The sequence below is a fragment of the Photinus pyralis genome, unplaced genomic scaffold (assembly GCF_008802855.1).
Source record: "Photinus pyralis isolate 1611_PpyrPB1 unplaced genomic scaffold, Ppyr1.3 Ppyr1.4_LG9, whole genome shotgun sequence".
Taxonomy (NCBI): domain Eukaryota; kingdom Metazoa; phylum Arthropoda; class Insecta; order Coleoptera; family Lampyridae; genus Photinus; species Photinus pyralis.
The window spans coordinates 16,532,561-16,550,804 of NW_022170878.1; the positions used below are offsets into that span (position 1 = coordinate 16,532,561).

Consider the following 18,244-nt stretch of genomic DNA (forward strand, 5'->3'; position numbering starts at 1 on the left):
AGAATCCATAATTTAAAACAGTTCCAAGATTGGGCTACTATTTCAAAAGTTACAGCCCTTTGAATTTTTTTTCGAAATTGGTTTCTAGTCTATAACTTTTGATTGAGAGGTCTAATCGAAAAAGTACGAATTGTTTTGGATTCTACACGCCAAAATTAATAACAAAAAGTGTTTTCCCGAGAAATTTTGGTGCAGTCGATTTTTGGTAAAAAAGGAAGGTAATACACTGCCTTTTTTTGGGCCCCGAAAGAAAAATTGTCTCAGAACGATCCGGGAGAAAAATTTTCTTATAGAATGTGACCTGTAGAATCCATAATTTTAAACAGTTCCAAGATTGGGCTACTAGTTGAAAAGTTACAGCCCTTTGAATTTTTTTTCGAAATTGGTTTCTAGTCAATAACTTTTGATTGAGAAGTCTAATCGAAAAAATACGAATTGTTTTGGATTCTACACACCAAAATTAATAAGAAAAAGTGTTTTCCCGAGAAATTTTGGTGCAGTCGATTTTTGGTAAAAAGGAAGGTAATACACTGCCTTTTTTTGGGCCCCGAAAAAAAAATTGTCTCAGATCGATCCGGAAAAAAAAATTTCTTATAGAATGTGGCCTGTAGAATCCATATTTCAAACAGTTCCAAGATTGGGCTACTAGTTCAAAAGTTACAGCCCTTTGAATATTTTTTCAAAATTGGTTTCTAGTCTATAAATTTTGATTGAGAAGTCTAATCGAAAAAGTACGAATTGTTTGGGATTCTACACACCAAAATTAATAAGAAGGAGTGTTTTCCCGAGAAATTTTGGTGCAGTCGATTTTTGATAAAAAAGGAAGGTAATACACTGCCTTTTTTTGGGCCCCGAAAAGAAAATTGTCTCAGATCGATCCGGAAAAAAAATGTTCTGGGCTACTAGTTGAAAAGTTACAGCCCTTTGAATTTTTTTTCGAAATTGGTTTCTAGTCTATAACTTTTGATTGAGAGGTCTAATCGAAAAAGTACGAATTGTTTTGGATTCTACGCACCAAACTTAAAAAGAAAAAGTGTTTTCCGAGAAATTTTGGTGCAGTCGATTTTTGGTAAAAAAGGAAGGCCTTTTTTTGAGCCCCGAAAGAAAAATTGTCTCAGATCGATCCGGAAAAAAATTTTTCTTATAGAATGTGGCCTGTAGAATCCATATTTCTCATTGATAAACAAAAAAAAGTGCTTGGGCCCGATTCATTATATTTTCTAGGAAGGAATGAAGAAATGGATATTTACGTCGTAATGAAAGCGCTCGGGAGGTGAATCAATAGGATTCCATTGTAACTTAACTTAACCCGGTAGAAATGTGCAATTTCGAGTGAATGAAGCGAATTCGTCGAGTCAAGTAAAAATGTACAAATGGGAATACTCAATCGTAAAGTTCTAGTTTGAAAAAGATTCGCGTCAAAAGGGGTGTCGGTCTAGAAACGGGAAGAAGTGAACTTGTTCTCGGAACATATCCTCTCGTGGAGTTAAGACTCAACTTTGGTGCAATAAAACCCTCTTTATTAAAAGTAATATGAAAAAGTAAATGGCTTTGAAGGACAAATTTATCGTTTAAACTACAGAACGTGCGGAATACAGTAAATCTCAACATCGTACATAGATTCAAAACGTAAGTTTTTTTGATAGTAGGGTCCCACCCCTGAAACAGGAAACTGGCCCCTTGTTCGGGAAATGCTAGCGCAAAGATGTTATGAGATCAACCAGTCTTAGATGTCCTAACTATTTTGGTTACAGTATACGAAAGCAGACAACAGAGTGTCCTCTTAGGTTTATCTTAAAGCTTTCCAACACCATGGAGCTTAGAATGTGTTGGATAGGGCATATAAAGCCATAGATACTGAGTGAAATAGCCTCTGGAAAGCTTTTAATTTCAATGAAGTCGAGTCTTAGAGCTCTTCCAGGTCCAAAAAGTGAGTAAGCAGTTTGCAGGACGCGCTAGAACACTAGGGAAACCATTAACGGGCATATAAGTATTGCATTGCTCTGGAAAGTTGTTACAGAACTGTACATGTTACATCTGAATTCTTTTATTTACGGTGCATGCCCGATATGCAGTGCTAATACAAAACCTATGGTAGTGTCAAACGTTTTTTAACATAACAGAATTGGTACATGATCGATATTAAGACTAAAATTGTGCATTCTCTTCAATCGGCATCTTCAAATTGATCCTCATCGACATCCTGATCCCCATTGCTGTAATTGTAATTAATGGTCACATTTTGAACTCCCGCAGACAAATGGTTTACGCCTGGAAATTGCATAAGTAAGTACATGGTTGTGAAGTGCCAAAACTAACCGTCGGACGTGTCCTCGGCATCACCGTAGATATTATCATCTTCGTCCTCCTCCTCCTCCATGCTGTCATGGGGGTCTGGATTTAGAGACTGCCCCAGTGATAGAGCGGAAAACAGCGGGTTTATCGCGTCCAGGTCTCTCGGTACTAGAACGAGACGCGAAGGGGTCTCTGACTCCGATTCGTCGTCAGATTCCTCAGTGGCGCCATTTTCCATCGGCTGCTGCAGAAACTCGTACCCTAGAAAAGCGAACGTTGTTAGCCTATGTCAGGAGTGCAATATCATACCCTGTATCGATAACCGATCGTCGACCATGATAAACAGACATTTTGTCGGGTGAACGTTGGGGTCGGCCGTGATCGCATGGAGGGAGATGTGCGGGAAGTCCACGGCGAAACCCGTATTGTCGTCATTCTTCCAGGAGAGCTTCCTAAAGCATACGTTAGCTAATTGCGACCAGGGGGAAGTAAAAATTCTAACCTCTCATTTACGAAAACGGTTCCGTTTCCCAAATCGACCCCGTCAATTATCGCTTTTGTGTTTCCAGTTTGGCACAATATTGGAGATTCTGGAAGGGCAAAAGCGCTTAAAATGCTTTGCATTATTGATTTTTTAAATAAACACAAAAGTAGGGTTAGAAGATGCTTGGGGCAGTTTTTATACAGGATCAATATTTATACTAAGCGATAATGCATCATACAATTAAAATGTTTCCTAGACTCTTGCTGTCTTCAGAAAACTGTTTAGGCTCTCTTTGGAGCTGGAGCAACCTATTCAGATCCAAAAACAACACTTTGGAAAGGACTTTAAGGAAATAGGACGGGATTTAGGATGCTCTGGAAAGAAAATGGATGTATCAGAGAATTTTTATTAAGTATTCATACAGCTCAGAAAAATCCTAGAAAACTGGCAAAAATCGGTCAAAAAGCTCTGGAACATTCTAAAAACCCCCTTCGGGGCTTTCCGATTCTAGACGACTTCACAAAAATCTGGACAGGACACAAGACTGTAGAATGTCGTCCATCAACTGTCCCTGAGTCTTGCCAGTGCTATCCTGTTTCTTCCAATGTCTTTTAAGAAAGTACTGGCGGCTTCCCAGAAATATTTAGACCAGGGGCGGATTGGCACGGGGGCGGGTGGCGATTGCCACCTGGTCTGTAGATCATAATGGCCCGTTGGAAATTTATAAGTACGTGCTGTATTTAGTTTCTTGCACTATTAATAAATTATGAACACGTTTCTCTAATTGGGGTTGATGTTAGGTTGTTAAAAAATTCTGTTTTAATTGAAGTGTTTTACAATGAATTTATCATTTTTTGTCGTAGCATGAAAGTGCTGAAATACAATGATAGGCGACGCACCTCGTGTGGATTGTATATTTTGTTACTTTTAATTATCAGCTGTAATTTAAAAAAAAACTGTATGGTAATTAATTAAAACTAGTAAATCTTGTGTGCAAGTGGATACAGGCCATATTCATTTTCCGAATGAGACAATTTTTTTAAGGAGGCAGTGTATAACCTCCCTTTTTTACCAAAATCGACTACACCAAAATTTCTCGGAAAACACTTTCTTATTAATTTGGGTGCGTAGAATCCAAATCATTCGTACTTTTTCGATCAGACTTCTCAATCAAAAGTTATAGACTAGAAACCAATTTCGAAAAAAAATTCAAAGGGCTGTAACTTTTGAACTAGTAGCCCAAACTTGGAACTGTTTGAAATTATGGATTCTACAGGCCACATTCTATAAGAAAAATTTTTTTCCGGGTCGATCTGAGACAATGCTAGGCAACGCACCTCGTGTGGATTGTATATTTTGTTACTTTTAATTATCAGCTGCAATTTAAAAAAAACTGTATGGTAATTTATTTTCGAGAAAAAATACTTTAATGGCCCGTGACCAATGCAATTCCACCTGGCCCGCAGTTACCCAGTCCGCCCCTGATTTAGACCCGTTTTGGAAAACCCTCTATAAGTTTTGGCAGAGTAATCCAATGCGTCTTCTCAGAACCTTCCTGGCTCTTTCCAAAAGCTTGCAAACCTCTAACTTAATATATTCCTATAGCCCTTCTAATGATTTGAAAACCATTGTTAATTGCAAATAAATTATGGTCGAGGATATCGCCTGAGTATGTGAGTTTCAGGGAGTTCGATGGGACACGATTTGAAACTGTAGAGTGAGTAGATCTTTAAATTAACAAACGTCAATTAATTAATCGCACACCTATTCCTATTTGTAGACGTATAGAAGATAATTAAGAGCATTTAAAGCTATCCTTTCCGGGATCCGAGTGGTGATTACATGACTTTAGTTTACCCTGAGATTTACACACCCACAGTGTCCCGTGACCACCCAATTTGTATGGAAAGTAGGGTATTTGTAGAAACGTTGTTTTACCCATATTAAATAACGCAAAATAACCTTTTTTGACAGATAACGTTCACATTATTATTAATTTATTATTAAGTTTGACTTTTCTCATACATCACAGGGCCGAATAGTAGGCAACGTACTGCATGTTTCAATGGAAACGGGAAATGATACACTGCCACAGACGCTGCTTTAGACACGTCGTAGAAAAAGTAAACAAATAACATAACCTTAAAATTTATTTATATAATTCCGATCTTTAAATAATTAATAATCGCATCAATGATGGAGCCTCAAAAAGTGACCTACTGCACGGAGATCTCCCTGATGATGTTCGGTTTCGGCGACAGTCACAAGCCCAATCCGGAGACGGTGAGATTCGTCGAAAGTATCGTGCTGAGACAGCTTCGGACGATCGTACACGAGGCGACGAGATACTGGGACGGCAAGCTGCTGGGCGGCGAGGAACTGATCTTCTTGATGCGTAAGAACAAGTGGAAAATGAGACGGTTCGTCAAGTACCTCAATTTAAAACATTTAAAGACGCAGTGCGAGACGGAGATGAACGCCGAGTTCCAGACGAAAACGCCGCAGTCGCGTCATCCGTTGTTGGAGTTTATCGAGCGAATCGACGAGACCGGCGAGCTGACCGATCTGTCGGAGCTGGACGAGGTGATTCACCGCAGGCAGGTGCGCGCCGATTGCATCTCGCAGGCGCTCGACGATTCCAAGTATTTAGAGTTTCAAAAGGCGCGATGCGTCTCGTTTAACAGTAGGGGGACATCGCGGTCGGCTAACTTGGAGAAGTTACGCGCGTGGATCGATCCGAAGAAGCAGATTAATACGAGCGGTATCGCGTTGGAGGTGCTGGCGTATTACGCCTATCAGACGGTCGCGGAGATTATCGATTATGCGTTGCTGGTGAGGATGGACGCGAGGAGGAGTAGTGATCCGTTGGGCAACTTGGCCGGGCTGCACTATACGGCCGCGATGTTTGTCGGTGAGCACAGGTTTAGTGGGTCCAATCCGGATTACAGCCGTGTCTATAGCGGTCAGCCGCCGATTACGGTTGCGGAAATACGGGAGGTGATGAGGAGGTTTAATGTGCCCCAAGCGGGTAGGCTTACTTTTGGCGGTAGGCTTCCAGAGACCAGTTTTTTGTTCGCCTTGTAGGCGAGGGTAGGCAACTTATCGTACTTTTGTGTAGTCACGTTGGTGGGAGTGAAACAGACTGATACCGTGCGCGCGTGTTAGTAGAGGATGGTTAGTAGTGTAGAAAATGGCAGCTGTAGCGACTTCAAATTTTGATTGTTTAGAAATTAAAACTCGTAGTATAGAGCAAACACTCCTTCCTCTAATAAAACAGGTAAATTGCGAGTTCGGTGTTGCGCTTCATAGATTTTTTTGGCAGTCGTAGTTTCCTTTGTTAGTGCCTTGCTCTTTTTGGGCGTTCACTACTAATTGCATCCAAAAACACTATTTTTTTCCAATTTTCTAAGCCAAAAACGAACAATTTCTTTGCTTACGTTGACCCGCTAATTAATAATAGTCTGAGTATGAGCATGTAAAGGTTATGTTTTACATATTTTTGTAGAGAAAACACATGCGTTTGTTTAAAATTAGTCCGAAACGTGCGTGTGCTTCTGAATAGGCGACCGCTTAATTAACTATTTTTAATTTGCGTTTTAACGACAACGTAGTATTTTTAATTTGGGAATATTTTTGAATGAAACGGGCGACCTCCCGAGATTTGTCGCATTACCACAGATCAATTCGATTGTGACACGTGAAATTTAGTTTAAATTTGATCGATTCCCGCCTTTTCGCGACAACTGTCGCTAGATGTCGTTGCTGCCATAGTGATCGATGCAGTTATATATAGTGCATTAGAGATTAGAGAAAATTCATTGGGTCGTTTCACAGGCAAATCTTTGTACTTCAGGGCTGGAAATCATGGAAAAAGGAGTGAACGGGGAAATTTCCGCTGTTTTGAATTTTTGATGATCACAGAAACTTATTAATTAATCTTCGAGTTTAAGAACTTATTAAAAGGAAAATTGCGAGATATGTTCATTATCGTATTAATTAAATGTTTACTTGTACTAACAGCATTTTTGTTTAAAAACTCGAGCCATGTTTGACGTGAACCTAAAATAGAAAGGCATTGGTAAGTATAAAAGTACCTATACGAAAAATGCTAATGCCGTGGTTTCTGGATAATTACTTTTATAAACGTGGGTGCTGTTTAAGGGAGGTAATGTTTATTGGTTAAACGAAGAAAGACGGCCGTTGAAATGATTAGCAACGATTTCAATGGCGTGTTTGCAAAAAATGGGAAAAGTAGGGATGAAGTCGAGACAGGCTTTTCGGTCATCGTGAAAACTACAGGGGGGCTCGTGCCGATAAGTGACGTGTTAGGGTTTCGAAAGCGTTACCACGGCGCTACAATGCTTAGTGGGCCGAGCTACGGAAGAGATCGCGGTTAATAATGCGAGATACGTATTTTAAACAAAAATAATCTGTTGGGCTTAGAAAATGATCTCCTCATAGATTATGTTTTCCTGGTAGGCTGAGAAAATTTACCACATTACCCTAACAGATAGGTACTGCAGAAATTTATTTTCCTGGTACAGAACTTTAATGAAAGTAAGTAAATTCTTTTTGGACTTATAAAACAACCTCTTCATAGATTATGTTCCCCTCATAGCTAAATCATTACATTCTCCTAGCAGTTCCTCAGAGAGAAAGGAGCAGAAACACCTCCTGGCACAACCAATTGTTCTGATACACCAACTTTAAACGAAAATAAAGTGTTGGATCGTTTCCCTTGAAATTAGAAGATGAGCTCATAGATTATGTCCTCCTGGTAGCCATAGAAAAGTTACATTTTTCTAACAAATCCTCAGTAACTTAGAAGCGGAAACCTCCCCGCACATTATATATCCCTGGTACAGAAATTTAAATGAAAATAAGCTGCGTAACCTTCCGTTTTGACTTAGATAACGACCTCCTCATAGATTATCTTCTCCTGGGAGCCAAAAAATTAAACTTTCATAACAGCTACTCAGAGAAATTGGAGCAGAAACGCACATTGCATTCTTCTGGTACGAACGTTTTAACAAAAATAAGGTGTTGGAACGTTTCTCTTCTTCTTATAGATTATGTTTTCCTGGTAACCCGAAATGTTAATTGGATACTCTGAGAATTAGAAGCAGAAACATCTCCTTGCACAAGCAATTCTCCTGATACAAAAACTTTAAACGAAAATAAAGCGTTCTTGAAATTAGAAGATGACCTCATAGATTATGTTCTCCTGTTAACCATAGAAAAGTTACATTTTTCTAACAAATCCTCAGTAACCTCCCTACACATTGCATTTTCCTGGTACAGAAGTTTAAATGAAAGTAATAACCTTCCTTTTGAGTTTAGAAAATGACCTCCTCATAGGTTATCTTCTCCTGGTAGCTAAAAATTACACTGTATGAACGTTTAAAGAAAAATAAGGTGTTGGAACGTTTCTTTGGAGATTAAAAAACAACCTCCTCATAGATTATATTTACCTGGTAGCCAGAAATGTTACAGTTTCTTAACAGATACTCAAAGAATTAGACGCAGAAACACCTCCTTGCACGACCAATTTTCCTGTTACAAAACTGTCAACAAAAATAAAGCGTCGGAACGTAAATACCTCCTCGCACATTATATTGTCCTGATACAATTATTTAAACGAATATAAAGTTTTTTGGAGCTTAGAAAAATACCTCCTTATGTTTTCCTGGTAACAAGAAAAAAACATTATTCTAATACATACCTGCTCGTGGAATTAGAGGCGCAAACACCCCCTCGTGCACTATGTTCGCCTGATACACAAGTTTAAAGGAAAATAAGGCCTGGAACGTTCATTTTGAGATTAGAAGACCTCTTTATACAGATACTCCGAGAATTAGACGCAGAAACACCTCCCTGCACAACCAATTTTCCTGATACAAAACTTTTAACAAAAATAAAGCGTCGGAACGATTTTCTTGAGCTTAAATGAATACCTCCTCAGAGATTATGTCTCTGATATCCAGAGAAAATAGGACTTTTCTAACAGATACTCATTAAAATAGGATGGTAAATACCTCCTCGCACATTATACTGTCCTGATACAATCATTTAAACGAAAATAAAGTTCTTTGGAGCTTAGAAAAATACCTCCTTATGTTTTCCTGGTAACCAGAAAAAAGCATTGTTCTAACACATACCTACTCAGGGAATTAGGGGCGCAAACACTCCCTCGTGCACTATGTTCTCCTGATACACAAATTTAAAGGAAAATAAGGCCTGGAAGGTTCATTTTGAGATTAGATGACCTCTTTATAGATTATGTTTTTGTTGTAGCCAGAGAAAATTTGAACGAAAATAAGGTGTTGGAACGTTTCTCTTGTTCGTAGAAAAGCATCTCCTCATAGATTATGTTCTCCTCCTCCTCCTCCTCGAACGATCTCCTGATTTTTCTTCTGGATTGCTTTCTTATGGACCCTGGACTTCTGTACAGTGCCAGACTTTGTATTGTAAATAAACCCCATCGCCGAACTTTAAATAAGTGAGACACCGGAGGCCAACGCCATTTTGGTTCCGGAAGATTCTTGTCCGCCATTTTGTGCGAGGTTTTGTGTCTGAAAGCTTTTAAGGGGACTCTATTACTCTCTCAGAGCGCTTAAAAGCGAGTTAAGGATATTGAATTATTACAGCACTTGTTGGTCAAATCATTATACACGAACGGCGTATGGAACGTACAAGGCACATACTTTTATTCAACTCCTTTTTCGCCATTATCATACAACAAAGAAAATTGCAAGTAAGGTAAATTGTGTGCTTCTAATTTATGTACTTTTCACATTAACAGTTAAAAGCATGCCCACCGCCATAAATTGCCGCGATAACACACACGTTATTATAATGAAATACGGGTAGCGCCAAATTCGCCTACAAATTTCAGCATACAGAAGCTAAATTATCTCTTGACACTTTGCGGCTGTTCGTTCCAAAATCACGTACGCTGTAATAAATTTATATACCCCACATCAGCCCCATATTCCGTCGAAGAGTATATAAAATTTATATTGTCATTATTATTAAAATATTCATGTACGAGTTTCTGTGTCAAATCGAAAACCGAAATCTGATTGTGGTTTTGGATACGTGCGGAGTTTTCTTATGCAAGTTTTAATATCGGCACGCAACTCGACCTGGATTTATACACAAAAAAATAAGATCGAATTAAACGTCAACGACGGGGGTATAAATGGAAAAGGCGGGGCGCAATCACGAAACGATGATAATCGTAATTATATTGTTTTGCTTACGTGGGGACCGAGGTTATTATTTATTTAATAATTTAAGGGTACGTTCGATGTCACGGTTTCAATCAAATTATCAAATGTTACAAATAGGAAACTGTAATATCTAGATCTGAAATGTTAACATTTAAATTTAACTTAATTGTGCAGATAAAGCGAATTTTTTTAACCGAAATAGCTTTTGTTTTGACATCACCAATGGATATATTTCTTGCAGACGTCTCAATCGCCCTTTGTGAGTACCCTCTTCCGACAATCCGTTCTTGAGGTATAAGGGAATATACCCGATCACGATAAGAGGCCGAGGAGGAGGGTTATGGTTGGTAGAAATTAATTCCTTTCGTTGAGACCTTTCATTAGGATACAATGGGAGATAAAATTAATTTTTAATTCTTAAAAAATGAGCTAAAAAATAGCAGGAGCAGAGGGAAGGGAAGTGAAAGAAAGTGGGAACGGCATGAAGAGATGGGTAGAGGCAAGGATGAAGAACTGAGACTCAAGATGGGGAAAGCAGCAGAGTAGGATGAAACATTTATGTACCTTACGAGTAGGGCCAGCTCTTCTTTCCTGAAATGTATACTTGTGGGTCACTGGGGGGTACTCCAGACCACTCGGTCGATCTCAGACAATTTTTTTCGGGCCTCGGAAAAAGGCAGTGTGTAACCTTCCTTTTTTACCAAAAATCGACTGCACCAAAATTTCTCGGGAAAACACTTTTTCTTATTAATTTTGGTGCTTAGAATCCAAAACAATTCGGTCTTTTCCGATTAGACTTCTCAAAAAAAAGTTATAGACTAGAAACCAATTTCGAAAAAAAATTCAAAGGGCTGTAACTTTTGAACTAGTAGCCCGATCTTGGAACTGTCTGAAATTATGGATTCTACAGGCCACATTCTATCAGAAAAATTTTTTCCGGATCGATCTGAGACAATTTTTTTTTCGGGGCCCAAAAAAAAGGCAGTGTATTACCTTCCTTTTTCACCAAAAATCGACTGCACCAAAATTTCTCGGGAAAACACTTTTTCTTATTAATTTTGGCGCGTAGAATCCAAAACAATTCGTACTTTTTCGATCAGACTTCTCAATCAAAAGTTATAGACTAGAAACCAATTTCGAAAGAAAATTCAAAGGGCTGTAACTTTTGAACTAGTAGCCCAATCTTGGAACTGTTTGAAATTATGGATTCTACAGGCCACATTCTATAAGAAAATTTTTTTCCGGATCGATCTGAGAATTTTTTCTTTGGGGGCCTAAAAAAGGCAGTGTATTACCTTCCTTTTTTACCAAAAATCGACTGCCCCAAAATTTCTCGGGAAAACACTTTTTCTTATTAATTTTGGTGCGTAGAATCCAAAACAATTCGTACTTTTTCGATTTGACTTCTCAATCAAAAGTTATAGACTAGAAACCAATTTCGAAAAAAAATTCAAAGGGCTGTAACTTTTGAACTAGTAGCCCAATCTTGGAACTGTTTGAAATTATGGATTCTACAGGCCACATTCTATAAGAAAATTTTTTTCCGGATCGATCTGAGACAATTTTTTTTTCGGGGCTCAAAAAAAGGCAGTGTATAACCTTCCTTTTTTACCAAAAATCGACTGCACCAAAATTTCTCGGGAAAACACTTTTTCTTATTAATTTTGGTGCGTAGAATCCAAAACAATTCGTACTTTTTCGATCAGACTTCTCAATCAAAAGTTATAGACTAGAAACCAATTTCGAAAGAAAATTCAAAGGGCTGTAACTTTTGAACTAGTAGCCCAATCTTGGAACTGTTTGAAATTATGGATTCTACAGGCCACATTCTATAAGAAAATTTTTTTCGATCTGAGAAAAAAAAGGCAGTGTCCTTCCTTTTTTACCAAAAATCGACTGGGAAAACACTTTTTCTTATTAATTTTGGTAAATCCAAAACAATTCGTACTTTTTCGATCAGACTTCTCAATCAAAAGTTATAGACTAGAAACCAATTTCTTTCAAAGGGCTGTAACTTTTGAACTAGTAGCCCAATCTTGGAACTGTTTGAAATTATGGATTCTACAGGCCACATTCTATAAGAAAATTTTTTTTCCGGATCGATCTGAGACAATTTTTTTTTCGGGGCTCAAAAAAAGGCAGTGTATTACCTTCCTTTTTTACCAAAAATCGACTGCCCCAAAATTTCTCGGGAAAACACTTTTTCTTATTAATTTTGGTGCGTAGAATCCAAAACAATTCGTACTTTTTCGATCAGACTTCTAAAAAAAAAGTTATAGACTAGAAACCAATTTCGAAAGAAAATTCAAAGAGCTGTAACTTTTGAACTAGTAGCCCAATCTTGGAACTGTTTGAAATTATGGATTCTACAGGCCAAATTCTATAAGAAAATTTTTTTTCCGGATCGATCTGAAACAATTTTTTTTTCGGGGCTCAAAAAAATCGACTGCAGCAAAATATCTCGGGAAAACACCGCTCAACCACTTATTAAATCGCTTATCTCGTACCACTACTATATTTCCTAAAACTCGTACGATCGCAAACTTATTAATTGTCAATTATCAAACACCTGCAGATTTCATTCAATTATTTTGCGCGTTCCTCTGTCTTACATTTATTTTAATCAAAGACAAACCCGCGGCCATTCTTCTAAAATCCAAATTGCACACAAACAAAAATTATTTAGAATGCGCCGAATCTCTTTTACTTCTCAGAGCACATTCCGTGTGTGATTCGAGCCCTTTAAAACGATCAATTCTTTCATACGAGGACCGTTACAAGTCCCGGGATCATGCGTGTGAATTCGACAAGCACGCGAACTTGTTGGACACGGGAAGTACCCGCGAAGTCGTAATTTTCCAGCTTTCAATTGACTTCCCCCTTCAAAAGCTAAATCGTTTTTCTGGGGCAAATAAAAATGCAGGTAAAATATCGAATTATACGCGCGAGCTTCCGATCGGATCGATTGGCCTTCTCGTGCAGCTCATTTCCTTCGAAAATGAAATTAGCATTTCGTTTCTCGCCGATGTAAGTTCTACAAATCAATTATTGGCGCAATGCGAAATGAGTGTCGAATCCGATTATCGAATCACATACTCGAGCGAACGGACGCATTTACATTTCTGAAACCGGCGAAAGGGGAGGAAAGATTTTCTCCGGGTGAATCAATGGTTAAAACTTTGAGATCTCTCGAGGGAGAAGATCTTTTTTAAGATGCGAGTTCATATCTGCCGAAATGTCGCCCCTGAAGACAGCTTCAAGCCTAGGATTTTCGATCCGGAAAATCAAAGGGAGCGCGTTATTCTTCTATTATTGCGTCAATTTACTTTGCGTGCTCGATTTCAAACGCACGAAATACTGTCTCGGGGGGATGTCCGACGAAGTATCGCGATAAGCCATTTACAAAAGGTAGAGCCGCGGCATGCGGTTACCTCGGATTTCTATTGTAAATTCGAAAACTAATCGTCATTCCACCATTTTGGGATAATAGCCGCCATTCCAGTTGATTAAATTTTATGTACCGACCAAAACATTCCTTTGAATGATTTACGCTAAACTCCTACCGTCGAAGTATTTTAATTAACAGGAAATGTATATCGTGCTTTCGGTAACTTTTAAGGCTTTTAAATCAATTTTAAACGAGCTTATTTCGCGTTATTCCTTTCGTTGAGACCTTTCATTAGAGTACCATGAAGGATAAAACTAGTTCCCCCCCTCTTCCCCCCCTTCCCCTCCACTTTGTACTTTGATAAGATGACAGAAAGAAGGGCAGTAGTTGGTAAAAATCGGTTCTTTTCGTTGAGACCCTTAATTAGAATACACTGAGAGATGAAATTAATTTTTACCCCCCCCCCCCCCCAGACCCAGTCGCTCCCTGTTCCCATTTCCTAAAGTTTAACTTAGCACCACTAAAATGCAAAGCAAAATCTGAGACCAATTGGTTGTCCTATGTAAAAGTTATGCAGGTTTTACTGTGAAAAACAGGATCTCAGGAAATAATTCGTGGGGGAGGGGGGAGCCCCTTTTAGACAGGGAAATTTTATGGCCGTCTAGCACACTTTGAAGGTATAGGCTACCTACTGCCACAAACTCCAGGACTCTAGATTTCATTCGCATGAAGGGATTCACCCGCAATTCACGATTGATTCCACCGTCAGTAGTCGGGGGCTGCCACATTCCCTTTGTCAGTACCCACTTCCGACGTCCCCTTGACCCGCAATTCGCATTTCGGTGGATTTCACTAAAAATCTTCCACAAAAGAATCAATTTTTGGGGTAGTTCTCAAAGCTCGAGTTTCTATTGGCGACTGGAGAAAGAGAGACCACGATTCGAGCTCTAAGAAACTTTCGGGCGCTCAAACTCGACGACCCCTCGAAGACGCGCGCCATGCAAAAGGTCGTGGATTTCGCCCAGGGGATAAAAAAAATTATGAACGTTGCAGGCCTTATTTTCCTTTAAACTTGTGTATCAGGAGAACATAGTGCACGAGGGAGTGTTTGCGCCCCTAATTCCCTGAGTAGATATGTGTTAGAACAATGCTTTTTTCTGGTTACCAGGAAAACATAAGGAGGTGTTTTTCTAAGCTCCAAAGAACTTTATTTTCGTTTAAATGATTGTATCAGGGTAATATAATGTGCGAGGATGTATTTACCATCCTATTTTAGTGAGTGTCTGTTAGAAAAATCCTATTTTCTCTGGATATCAGGGACATAATCTCTGAGGATTTCTTCATTTAAGCTCAAGAAAATCGTTCCCTCGCTTTATTTTTGTTGAAAGTTTTGTATCAGGAAAATTGGGTGTGCAGGGAGGTGTTTCTGCGTCTAATTCTCTGAGTATCTGTATAAAGAGGTCTTCTAATCTCAAAATGAACGTTGCAGGCCTTATTTTCCTTTAAACTTGTGTATCAGGAGAACATAGTGCACGAGGGAGTGTTTGCGCCCCTAATTCCTTGAGTAGGTATGTGTTAGAATAATGTTTTTTTCTGGTTTTAAACGAGCTTATTTCGCGTTTTGACACTGTAATTTGATATTGCCCGGAAGGAATCGCCCTCTGTGGGTACCCTCTTCCGATGGTTGGTAGAAATTAATTCCTTTCGTTGAGACCTTTCATTAGAGTACCATGAAGGATAAAACTAGTTCCACTCCCCCTCCCCTCCTTCCCCTCCACTTCGTACTTTGATAAGATGACAGAAAGAAGGGCAGTAGTTGGTAAAAATCGGTTCCTTTCGTTGAGACCCTTAATTAGAATAGAGATAAAATTAATTCCCCCCCCCCCCCCGACCCCGTCGCTCCCTGATCCAATTTCTTAAAGTTTAACTTAGCACCACTAAAATGCAAAATCTGAGACCAATTGGTTGTCCTATGTAAAAGTTAAGCACGTTTTACTGTCAAAAACAGGATCTCAGGAAATAATTCGTGGGGGAGGGGGGGAGCCCCTTTTAGACAGGGAAATTTTATGGCCGTCTAGCACACTTTGAAGGTATAGGCTACCTACTGCCACAAACTCCAGGACTCTAGATTTCATTCGCATGAAGGGATTCACCCGCAATTCACGATTGATTCCACCGTCAGTAGTCGGGGGCTGCCACATTCCCTTTGTCAGTACCCACTTCCGACGTCCCCTTGACCCGCAATTCGCATTTCGGTGGATTTCACTAAAAATCTTCCACAAAAGAATCAATTTTTGGGGTAGTTCTCAAAGCTCGAGTTTCTATTGGCGACTGGAGAAAGAGAGACCACGATTCGAGCTCTAAGAAACGTTCGGGCGCTCAAACTCGACTACCCCTCGAAGACGCGCGCCATGCGAAAGGTCGTGAATTTCGCCCAGGGGATTAAAAAAAAATTCGTCGCGCAGGAATTGTGGGCGCTTATAAGATCTTTCCGCCAACACCAATTTGAAAACAAGCTCAGGGATGGCGCCCAGATGTCGCCTTAAAATTTGCAAAAATGCGTTAAAAAGGCTGGTACTTTATTTACAGTATCACGAGGGGTTAACGTACTGCAGGGGGTATGGAATATTCCCCCTCCCCAGGAGGAAGCGAGAGATTTAATGTTGATTTCGTCATAAAACCTTCGTGCACTGGGGGCATTGTTGAAAAAGGATAATCGGGTTACCCCTACCTGGGAGATATTCCATATCCCACAACACCCCGTTCCGGGGTTTTTACCCGAAATGAGTTAAAAAAAGGACAATACTTGTTTTACAGTATCACAAGAACCTTCAAGGGTTAACGTACTGCAGAGAAACGTAGCACTGGGGGGTTGGGGGTTTTGAAAACTTACCCCCTCCCTTTTCTTCTTCGTTAAGGCTTACTCCAGACCTCTCTGTGATAAGTTCTACCTCAAAACGTTCAGCTTCAGCCCTAAGTACTTTGTTTAGTAATCAGGGATAACCCACAGACCCCCCCCCCCCATTTGGTATTCTTCATCCTTAACTTCATAATTACTGGAAAAGTACTTAGGGTTGGATACTCCAGTATACAAATGTATTATGACTTATTATGACTTTAAGTGTATCAGAAGAATATAAGGTGCGAAGAGGTGATTGAAGGACCTAGCCTAAGTAGCACTCGAACCTAACCTCACGAACACTTGAACCTACTCTTCAATCACCTCTTCGCGCATTATACTCTCCTGATACAAGATCTCTCACCTAACCTAACGATCACTAACTTCACTAATACTCTATCCTAACCCCTTTAATCTTCTCCCTTATATTCTAAGTAAGAAATCTTGTATCAGGAGAATATCATGTACGAGGAGGTGGTTGAATGTTATGTTAAATTATTAGTGAGGTTAACTTAGAGTGCGAGTTAGGTTAAGTGAGAAATCTTGTATCAGGAGAATATAATGTGCGAGGAGGTGATTGAAGGTTATTTAAAGTACGAGTGAGGTTAGGTTAGAGTGCTAGTTAGGTTAGGTGAGAAATATTGTATCAGGAGAATATAATGTGCGAGGAGGTGATTGAAGGTTATTTAAAATATGAGTGAGTTTAGGTTAGAATGATAGTGAGGTTAGGTCAGAATTCTTGTATCAGGAGAATATAACGTGCGAGGAGGTGATTGAAGGTTATTTAAAGTACGAGTGAGGTTAGGTTAGAGTGCCAGTTGGGTTAAGTGAGAAATCTTGTATCAGGAGAATATAATGTGCGAAGAGATTGAAGGTTCGGATAAAATATTAGTGAGGTTAGGTTAGAGTGCTAGTCAGGTTAGGTCAGAATTCTTATATCAGGAGAATATAACGTGCGAGGAGGTGATTGAAGGTTATTTAAAGTACGAGTGAAGTAGGTTAGAGTACTACCTAGTTAGGTTAGGTGAGAAATATTGTATCAGGAGAATATAATGTGCGAGGAAGTCATTGAAGGTTATTTAAAATATGAGTGAGGTTAGGTTAGAATGATAGTGAGGTTAGGTGAGAGTCTTGTATCAAGAGAATATAATGTGCGAGGAGGTGATTGATGGTTATTTAAATTACGAGTGAGGTTAGGTTAGAGTGCTAGTTAGGTTGGGTGAGAAATATTGTATCAGGAGAATATAATGTGCGAGGAGGTGATTGAAGGTTATTTAAAATATGAGTGAGTTTAGGTTAGAATGATAGTGAGGTTAGGTCAGAATTCTTGTATCAGGAGAATATAACGTGCGAGGAGGTGATTGAAGGTTATTTAAAGTACGAGTGAGGTTAGGTTAGAGTGCCAGTTGGGTTAAGTGAGAAATCTTGTATCAGGAGAATATAATGTGCGAAGAGATTGAAGGTTCGGATAAAATATTAGTGAGGTTAGGTTAGAGTGCTAGTCAGGTTAGGTCAGAATTCTTATATCAGGAGAATATAACGTGCGAGGAGGTGATTGAAGGTTATTTAAAGTACGAGTGAAGTAGGTTAGAGTACTACCTAGTTAGGTTAGGTGAGAAATATTGTATCAGGAGAATATAATGTGCGAGGAAGTCATTGAAGGTTATTTAAAATATGAGTGAGGTTAGGTTAGAATGATAGTGAGGTTAGGTGAGAGTCTTGTATCAAGAGAATATAATGTGCGAGGAGGTGATTGATGGTTATTTAAATTACGAGTGAGCTTAGGTTAGAGTGCTAGTTAGGTTGGGTGAGAAATATTGTATCAGGAGAATATAATGTGCGAATTGAAGGTTATTTAAAGTATGAGTGAGGTTAGGTTAGAATGATAGTGAAATTAGGTGAGAAATCTTGTATCAGGGGAATATATTGTGGGAGGAGGTGGTTGA

The 18,244-nt window shown here is 39.2% G+C and overlaps 3 protein-coding genes across 3 annotated transcripts in view; 2 read left to right on the plus strand and 1 right to left on the minus strand.

Annotated features, from left to right (window-relative positions):
- Positions 1 to 2,031: 2,031 nt before the first annotated feature.
- On the minus strand, positions 2,032 to 2,972 carry LOC116180637 (methylosome subunit pICln). The gene is made up of 4 exons (XM_031500721.1): positions 2,798 to 2,972; positions 2,605 to 2,747; positions 2,320 to 2,556; positions 2,032 to 2,271 (listed from the first exon to the last, which is right to left on the minus strand). The coding sequence occupies exons 1-4, from the start codon at positions 2,917 to 2,919 to the stop codon at positions 2,168 to 2,170; spliced, it is 606 nt and encodes a 201-aa protein (XP_031356581.1). The 5' UTR covers positions 2,920 to 2,972; the 3' UTR covers positions 2,032 to 2,167.
- A 1,930-nt stretch (positions 2,973 to 4,902) lies between these two features.
- Positions 4,903 to 5,899, plus strand: LOC116181084 (transcription initiation protein SPT3 homolog). The gene has a single exon (XM_031501343.1). It carries the CDS (start codon positions 4,973 to 4,975, stop codon positions 5,861 to 5,863), a length of 891 nt encoding a protein of 296 aa, XP_031357203.1. The 5' UTR covers positions 4,903 to 4,972; the 3' UTR covers positions 5,864 to 5,899.
- A 50-nt stretch (positions 5,900 to 5,949) lies between these two features.
- The window catches only part of LOC116181082 (alpha-catulin-like), a 67,681-nt gene continuing 55,386 nt past the window's right edge, over positions 5,950 to 18,244 (plus strand). The window contains exon 1 of the mRNA XM_031501340.1: positions 5,950 to 6,056. Coding sequence (XP_031357200.1) covers positions 5,970 to 6,056 — 87 coding nt within the window. The 5' untranslated portion in view covers positions 5,950 to 5,969. The remainder of the gene's footprint in view (positions 6,057 to 18,244) is intronic.

What these genes read in the sequence shown, in the direction of transcription:
- LOC116180637 (XM_031500721.1), bottom strand. Translation starts at nt 2,919, where the DNA reads ATGCAAAGCATTTTAAGCGCTTTTGCCCTTCCAGAATCTCCAATATTG. An exon ending in ACCGTTTTCGTAAATGAGAG is followed by an intron (nt 2,748 to 2,797) that starts GTTAGAATTTTT and finishes CGTATGCTTTAG; the next exon opens with GAAGCTCTCCTGGAAGAATG. An exon ending in TGCCGAGGACACGTCCGACG is followed by an intron (nt 2,272 to 2,319) that starts GTTAGTTTTGGC and finishes TGCAATTTCCAG; the next exon opens with GCGTAAACCATTTGTCTGCG.
- LOC116181084 (XM_031501343.1), top strand. Translation starts at nt 4,973, where the DNA reads ATGATGGAGCCTCAAAAAGTGACCTACTGCACGGAGATCTCCCTGATG.